Source organism: Notothenia rossii (assembly GCF_949606895.1).
Source record: "Notothenia rossii genome assembly, contig: scaffold_675, whole genome shotgun sequence".
NCBI lineage: Eukaryota > Metazoa > Chordata > Actinopteri > Perciformes > Nototheniidae > Notothenia > Notothenia rossii.
The window spans coordinates 1375-10576 of NW_027640120.1; the positions used below are offsets into that span (position 1 = coordinate 1375).

At 38.4% G+C, this 9202-nt stretch overlaps 2 protein-coding genes across 2 annotated transcripts; one reads left to right on the top strand and one right to left on the bottom strand.

Moving 5' to 3' along the window:
* Positions 1–386: 386 nt before the first annotated feature.
* On the bottom strand, positions 387–5550 carry phospho2 (phosphatase, orphan 2). The gene is made up of 4 exons (XM_079695273.1): positions 5443–5550; positions 4807–4884; positions 4486–4580; positions 387–3791 (listed from the first exon to the last, which is right to left on the bottom strand). Exons 2-4 carry the CDS (start codon positions 4875–4877, stop codon positions 3226–3228), a joined length of 732 nt encoding a protein of 243 aa, XP_079551399.1. The 5' UTR covers positions 4878–4884; positions 5443–5550; the 3' UTR covers positions 387–3225.
* Positions 5551–6104: 554 nt separating this feature from the next.
* On the top strand, positions 6105–9060 carry LOC307027073 (synapse-associated protein 1-like; the record flags this gene model as incomplete). Its single annotated transcript, XM_079695274.1, has 3 exons — positions 6105–6458; positions 7095–7213; positions 8994–9060. Coding segments are annotated over exons 1-3 (385 nt in total), but the record flags the coding sequence as incomplete, so codon positions are not given.
* Positions 9061–9202: the final 142 nt, after the last annotated feature.

Sequence of the window (9202 nt, forward strand, 5' to 3'; positions counted from 1 at the left end):
AGTCATTGCGCAGATTAGTCAATTTCAGAATAATATATATGATATGTTTGATTATAGTTATTGATGAATTAAAGTGTTATCAAAGCTGGTAAAGGTGCGGCTAGTTTGAATGACTTTGTATACTGCAGGGTAGCTTGTGAATTTACTCCAGGTGGAACTAAAGTCTGATTAAAATGTTGATCATATTTCACATCATTAATCCAAATCTGTAAAGTAACTAAAGGTATTAAATAATGAGTAAAAGTACACCATTTACAGTAACTCGGAACTGTAGTGGAGTAGGAGTACTAAGTATTGTACCTCTAAATTGTACTAAAGTACAATACTTGAGTAAATGTACTTAGTTACTTTACACCAATATAAAAAGTAAATAAAGACTAAAGGGATCCAAGAGGTTTCTGGTTTTAATTGCATCCTTAGAATCACAAGATTAAGAAAATACACATTTCACATTATGTTTCATGACAATGTCAACCAAAATCTCTCAACACATGTCTCCATGAACATTAAGGTTGTCAAAGCAATACTCTATCCAGGTGCTTGACTGGATATGGAGAAAGTCCTATGAATATTCTAATATTATCTAAGAGAAAGCCTCCTAGTAATCTGGATATTAATTATTGAATAAAACATGGGGCCTTCTCACATGAGTGAACCATGGATGGATGGAAAGACAGCTGTTCAGAGATCAGGACCTTTTGTTAATTCAGCGTAAACAATAGGTTGAGGTTTTTGCAATATAGCCAAGTCGGAGGTAACATGATGAGGTTAATCCAAACCTGTTATAAACAATCACACAGCTTAACAAGAAGGACTACAAACTACATATGGAATAGGGATGGGAATTTGAAAGCAAATGTATATTCGCCCCCAAAAAAACGGTGAACCGATTAACCGAAATGTACATATCCTATAAAATGTGGAAAAATGTTTACAAAAAAAAATAAAAATATTTAATTTTGAAAAATAAAGAAATACATGTTCAAATAAGTATAGCAACCAAGTCGAATTTGTCAAATGTATTGAACTGGTAATCACAGTTTAAACAGTTGACAGCTATAGGCCTACAGCTTTCATGCTTAAAACATAAGTTGTTTTTTAAATGAAAGAGGGATCATACACGAACAACATAACGGGTAAGGGTAACGTAACGCTATCACAACAGAGATCAACAACCTGTAACAGGGCCTATGCACAGAATGCAGCTATTCAATACTCATTCTTGTTTAGGAATATGGCCATTTCTACATGCTCAGCGGAGAGGCGGGTGCGGAGGCGATTCACAATCAGGCCAGCTGTAGAGTAGACCCTCTCAGCTGGAATTTGGGCATAAGATGAGGTTTGAGTGTGCGTGATCTGCGTGTAGGGAGGGGCAGCAGCCATATCATTAGCTAGAACTAGCTAGATCTGATGGATTTGGACATAAACGCGAGTGAAGTCTAACCGGACGCGAGAGAGAGATCAACACCTGCAGCTCTGCCCGCTGTGAGGGGCCGGTGAGCGGAGCAAAACACACCTTTAGACCTAACACATTTAGCTATGGCACTGTCGTATACATTGAATTATTCCATTTGATCATATGTAATCCACTTAGGCACCCCTCCCAAAAATAAGAAAATATTCGATTAATCGTTCCCATCCCCCAATATAAAACAGTCAAAATCACCAAAAGGCAGGGTTCACTGCCGCAGAGAAGCACACGCACACATTGTAAAAAGACCAAAAAAATAGTTCAACCAATGAAATACCTAAAAAGCTATGTGTTAAGTTATGTGTGTGTATGATATGATCTTAAAATCATATTTGTATTAAAGGTTATTCTTTCTGTTTTGAGATTCAGAAACATTAGACAATTTTGGCAAATAAAAGAAAAAATGTATTTGGCACAAGTTTTTTTCTTTTAACAGCTTATAGGAAAATAAGTCATATTGTGGTGTTACATTCAAAATGCTGAAGATACTAGCCATGATCACAAATTCAGTTTACTTTTACAAAGAACAGAACCATGTTACACTAGAATGTTCCTATTATGACAAGTCTAAAAGGCCTATTGCAATTCAATACAAGTCATAGTAGTTTGTTTATTTGTATGTTTTATAGTGTTTTTCAAGAAGCATGTAAGTTAGATGAAGTGCTCTGCAGAGGTTGCTAATTATAAACTCTTATTTATATACTGTTGACATTGAGCAAGGGGATAAAGTATTGCGTTTCAGTGTGTTTAGAAGATTGTGATAACATCTGTTGATAGCTGTGGTTAAAGCTACCATGTAGTTGTAAATGTATTTTAGATTTTTGTATACAGTATCTTCAAATGCCCTTCACAATGTGACAGCAACAATAAATACCTGCAAATATACCGGTCCACGCTTTCATTGCGCGTCACCAGAATCTTCCACAAGCTGCTGAGTTGCGGCCTGTACACAACTCGCGAACGCTCATGAACTGTTAGCGCCGGGGAAACCGTGGCGCGCAAAATTGCGCCGCATTTGCACATAAGATGAGGCCCTACGCACTGCGCGTGTTCTGCGTGTAGGGAGGGGCGGCCCTGAGTTTTTTAAGTACCTTACTGTTGCTGGCTTCAAGGGATTTTTGTGGGTGGAAAAATATACTTATTTGCCAAAAGTTGAAAGAGAAGTTCGGTACTTCTACAATGTCGATCATCCGAATGGAGATCCATTAGCTTAGCGTAGCACGAAGACTGAGAGCACAGGGAATTGGCTAGCTTGACTCCATCTGAAATAAGAAAAAACTTAACATTAAAAAAGGTGATTTTAGAAAATGTAAAATGTATACTTTTATTCAGCACCAGTTGCCATTAAACAGCAGCCCTATCTGCTAAATGTATTTCTGCTCTAACTCTATCCTTCATTTGATGGGAAAGTTCAAGACTTAGTTGCAAGTTAACCCAGTGTCTCGAACAGGTATTTTTTTTGTAAACCTTGATCACTAAATTTCAGTTCAATGTAAACATTGATTTTGTAATGTATTTTTTCGAGTCCAATCTTGTTCAACTGGTAATTACTGTTCTTCAAAGTAAAAACCACATCTCAAGGGTTTTAATGATGATTGAAAACATTTTAGAAACAGAATTGTACTACTTTCTCAACAATTTGAAAAACAAAAATCCAACAATTATGGGGAGCAGCATGTGCCCTCTACAGTACAGACTCAATTTTTTCCATTAGTGCTACCACTTAGGATTGGACCAAGTTTTGTACTTCATGGCTAAAACTTGATACTTGCTTTCAGTTCCTCGAGGATGTCAGTGCCACTGCTCCAGGCTATGACTTTAGCTCTCAGAGAAGAGTTATCTTTCTGATCTTGCAGTGTGACCAGCAGTTTCTCCAGGGTGTACCCCTTCCTGGGCATCACAAAATCATTCCCTCTCAGACAGGAAGTGGGGCAGAAATCATTCCTGCCATCCCCTGAGTAAAATACCTTCTCGTACTCTACCCCTCTATCGGACTGCTCTGACAGATACACTTCCAGAACCTTTTTCTTGCAGAGGTTTACGGAGCATTGATCACAGTCATGAGAGTGGTAGTTCTGCACCTCCATGTACCCGAGCTCGTTGAACTTAGCTGGGTTGGTGTAAACCTGATCGATGGCTGCGTGGAATCCGGATGCCTGGATGATCCAGTCTATGAACAAGGAGTTGGAGTCAGAGATGACTATACAGTCAATGGTGCTTTTATGCTCTGAAATGAAGGTCAGCAAGTCTTTCATCCCAGCTGTGAAGGGGATGGTCTCCATAACGCTGCGGATGCTGTCGGGGCTGACCTCCTGCTCTCCTGGTTGGACGGACAGAAAAATGATCAGAGAGCTGAGATGTAACGGTCGGTATGGAAGCACATTTCTACCAGTCAAAAATAATTGAAAACGTAGCACTGTGATGGAAAAAAATGCCAAACATCTTTAAATAACAATAACTTAATATCTCAAAATACTGAGTTAATATCTCAAAATAATCAGACATTTATTTCAAAATAATGATCGAGTATCGGGGGGAAAAATGACTTTGTACACTCTTATTTAAGGATATTAAGTCAATTTTTTGAGTAAGTTCCTCTTTACTATGAGATACTAAGTCACTATTTTGCAATTACTATATTTTTGGGGATATTTCAAGTAATTATTTAGAGAGGATAAACCATTACTTGGAAATATAGCATAATTTAGTCACTATATTGCAATAGGAGTTCATACATTTGAGATACAAAGTAATGGTTTTGTGTAAGTATTTCATAAATATGATACATTAAGTTTTTGACAAATTAAATTATTATTTGAGATACTAAAGCAATATTTGAAGGTACTAAGACATTTATCCTTAAAATTACCTACAGGGTTTTTTTTCTCACATTGTCAGAAAACGGCTTCCATAGGTTGAAAGTCGAAATAAAAGTGTATTGATCAAATATGTTTAGCAGCTCTCTAGTTGTATGAATGAATGAGTTGCCAGCAAACAGGATAGTAAATGCTCACCTATGTACTTCATCACTCTGCCCATGAACTCAGTCCAGTGGCCTTTTCTGTAGGATTTCTTTACAGAGTCAGGAAGAGTCTGAGAGGGAAGGCTTCTGTGGAGAGTAAAAACAGGAAAGATCCACAGTGGATAACATTGTTGCTTGATATTAAAATATATGAATGAATATTTCCTCTGCATATTTTAACTGTATCTTGAACCCGTCAGTGAATAGTCAAACATTTGTATACATTTTGCAGGAGTATAAAAAATTATACCAAACCTGTTTTTGTAATGATTTTTTGTATTGATTCATAAATTCATTTAATCATATTATTTACCTTATCACCCAAGTGTCACTGTTGTCATCAACCACAGTGTGGTCAAAGTCAAACACCATCAGAGTCTTCATTTTTCAGCTGAAATAAAACATTGGGTCAGATATAGAAAATTGTACAAGAAGTGAAGAAGATATTATTATTATTATTATTATTATTATTATTATTATTATTATTATTATAGTATAGTTGTACTACGCACGTTTTCTCGGTCATGACACTAGGGTTTGGTCAGTTAACAACATTATTTGTTGCACTGCCACCTTATCTTCCATAAGCAGAAACTGTGACTGTACCAAACAACTTCAATAAATCGCTAAACTATTATATGCCGACTGAACCACAGGTTCTGTATCAACCCTAATATGGTGTAAGTTATTTTCTAATAAATGTATAAGATGAATGAAAAACGCATTGTGTTTTAAATGACGCGTTTTTAATAGAGGTCTGGTGCAACTTCGCCTCCTTACAAGTCATCGGCCTAGCCTCTCTGCTAACCCCTCTATTAATATTCTGCTCCAGCTATCAAGTTCCGGCTCAGGGGGAAAACAGGGGTAGCGATAGTTGTTGTACTACACTATCTATCCCGTTCACATACGTAAAAGGCATAATGTTGGATAAAACTGTGATGAAACTGACCTGAGTTTGTATGACATCGGTCCACGGCTCTGACTTCCTCCCTGTCTTCTTGTCTGTCGCACTACACACGATGTGAACTTGATCTGGTCTCATTACCGCCTCCTGCTGGTGAAGGGCCGCTTTTAAAATGACTTGCTGTTATTATAGCAGCAGTCCCCGTAATAACCTCAGACTCTTGGCTATATATAAATATCCCATCCATGTAAACTACCAGACTTTAAGAAATTATACTTAGGCTATCTTTGTAATAGTGTTATAGTTTGCAACTGTGTAATAATGCTGCCAAAATAATGTAACTACATGTAATCAAGTAGGCTGCTGTAGACATTTGAGGTACTTATGTTTTACTGGAGTCTTCTTTTTCATGCCACTTAATAGAAACATTGTACTCTTTACTGCACCACAATTATGTTACAGCTTCAATAACTGTACACATTTGGATTTTCGTGCCCAAAACATTTTAATCATCGACAGAAAACCCATTAGATTGATTGATAAACTCTTTTGATAATACTTTGTTCATACAAATGTCATGATGCCAAGCCAGGGTGTTACATTTATGTCGGCATTTCACATTTAGATCCACTGCATATATTTTACCCATTGACACAGGCGACACTTGAATGCATAATTTCCCCCTTTTGCCCACTGGGCGGCAGTATCAAACAGCCTACATATCTAAAAAGAATCAAAGAAAACAGAGAAGAAGAAAACCTGTCGGTTTAGTTCCTGGCTGCATAAAGTCAAGAATCCTCCTATTTTTTCTGAGTGTTGTTGTTCTTATCTTTAAGCTTCACGGCAGCTTTATTCGACCAACATGTTTAAAGGTTTTGGGTCGTGGTTGGGGTTGGAGAACCAGACGTACAGCAAGACGTCGGACGACCAAGAAGCCCTGACAGTGGAGCAGGAAGAAAAGGTGGTGGAGGCACAAAACGAAGTAAACAAACAGCAAGCAGCTGACCAGGGAGAACCAGAGGCCAACCAAGAAGACTCTGTGCACGAAAAAGGACTCAGCGGTGAGAAATACATGCGTTTCATTGCTGTGTTTGCGATTAAGCTAGGTAATTAGCTCTAGCATTTGCTGGCCATCTACCGTGCCTGTTATCTGTCAGTCTCTTAACACGTCATACAGAAATGAAGTTATACAACGGTTCTTTGTTCAATGTTAACCCTTCATATAATTTATTTAAAACACAAAATAAACCAGTTAAATGTCACGGTTCTTTAAGCTCCAATACACATCAGCGAAAACGGACTTCTGCAAAATATCAGAATCAGGTTTATTGACAAGTAGGTTTACACATGTATGTAGGCTATGTAGTGCATACATAAACACAGTTAAAGAAGATCTATTGTAAGAAAAACCACCCAAAAATAATTATATAATATAAAATAGTTATAATAATATTAATAAAAAAGAACTATTCTAACATTAAAATATAGAGAAATATTACTACAAAAAAACAAAATAGAAGCAAATAAGAAGTGGTGTAAAGCTCAAAATACCTCCCTACCTAAGGAGGTATCTGTCTTACTTATGTCTCTTGTGTTTTTGTTGTTGTTGTAGTTGTAGATATTTGTTTAGCAATAGCCCCACAGGATGATGATTTTGACACCCATGCTAACTTCTAATTTAATTTCTCCTCCTGAAGATTACATCTTCAGTTTTGCCTCCAGTGCCACCAAGAAGATCTCAGAGTCTGTGGTGGAGACGGCTCAGACCATCAAGAAGAGTGTGGAAGAGGGGAAGATCGACGGCATCATAGACAAGGCATGTTGCAGTTGTTTCTGTTTTGATAAGTTTACATTACATTACATTTAGCTGACGCTTTTATCCAAAGCGACTTACAATAAGTGCATTCGACCAGGAAGATACAACCTTTAAGAAAACAGAATCATATAAGTACATCAGGTTTCATAGAGCCAAACATTTCAAGTGCTACTCAACTGGCATTTAGAAAGCCAGCCCTTTATTAGTATATAAGTGCTTTGTTAGTAATTCTATCGCTCGAAGTGGAGTCTAAAGAGATGAGATTTCAGTTTGCGTCGGAAGATGTGTAAGCTATCTGCTGTCCTGATTACAATGGGGAGCTCATTCCACCATTTTGGAGCCAGGATAGCAAACCCACGTGTTTTTGCTGACGGGAACTTGGGTCCCCCTCGCAGTGCGGGTGCAGCGAGCTGTTTGGCTGATGCAGAGCGGAGTGCACGTGCTGGGGTGTACGGTTTAACCATGTCCTGGATGTAGGAAGGGCCAGATCCATTCGCAGCATGGTACGCAAGTACCAGTGTCTTGAAGTGGATTCTAGCAGTTACTGGAAGCCAGTGAAGGGAGCGGAGGAGCGGTGTGGTGTGGGAGAATTTGGGAAGGTTGAAGACCAGACGAGCCGCTGCATTCTGGATGAGCTGCAGAGGTCGGATGGCACATGCAGGTAGACCAGCCAGGAGGGAGTTGCAGTAGTCTAGGCGTGAGATGACGAGAGCCTGGACCAGAATCTGCGCTGATGTCTGGGTCAGCTGGGGACGTATCCTCCTGATGTTGTAAAGCGTGTATCTGCAGCAGCGTTTAAAAGCATGTAGAACACAACTTTGTGGAAGGGGTTACTTGTTGCCAAGTACAGCAACTTGCTTAAAGGGGCCCTATTATGCTCATTTTCAGGTTTATGTTTGTGCCTCTACTGTGAAATGTGTAAAGCTCTTCATTGTTGCTGCAGCACCTCTTTTCACCCTCTGTCTGAAGCCAGAGCCCAGTCTGCTCTGATTGGTTAGCTGATCTGTTGTGATTGGTCAATCGCCTATCACGTACAATGTGTTGGAGCGCTAGCCAATAGAAGCACGAGTGTTACAGTGATGTCACTATGTTAAAGAAGTAAACAAAGGAGTCCAATGGAGGTGTTTCAGGCAGGGGGGTGGGGGAGAGAAACTCCCTCTGGAGGTAACACAGGGATTTTAGACTTTGCCGACCATTTACATGCACACAAAACTATAAAACACAACACAACACAGCACAGGAGAGGGAGAACCCAAAAAGCATGATAGTGACCTCTTTAACATGATAAAGCGCTGCACAATATAAACAGCAGGAGCAGATATTTAAGTGTACTCAGCTCTGCCTTTCTGCTGCTTCAGTATACTGCTAAAAACAACCAATTGATTGTTGAAAAAAAATGAAAGGAAAATATTTCCAACCTTATTTTATTTAATGGTGCAGGAATGAGTCCTGAAACCTAGAGATATTCCTGCTGAACAAAATATGAAAATATCATAAACGTTAGTTTACCAAACATCTTATTTTCTGCAATAATCCAGTATACACTAGTCTACGGTCTGCAATATTTAACGGCATGACACATTTTAGACCAAATGACAACTATAAACAGAATCATGTAGTTTCATGCATTGTTACAATATTTAAATTGTGGTTATTGTGGAAGTTGACACAGTGATGGTGATTAAAAACATATATTGTGTTATGCCCTACATCAGCCCCCCCCCCCAGTCCTTAACCTACATGTAATGTGCATCTGTGTGTTACACTTGTGTATTTGCAGACTTTCCTAGGAGACTTTCAAAAAGAACAGGAGAAGTTCGTCCAAGAGAAGAAGTCCAAAAAATCAGGTAAACCCAGATTTAACAGGCAATAATCTTATATATAAATAAGCTAACAAAGGAATCTCTTCCAAATGGATTTATCTCCTGTGAAAGAGCCCCAAACCAGCATCAATGTATCAATATCAATATCAATATATCAATATATATA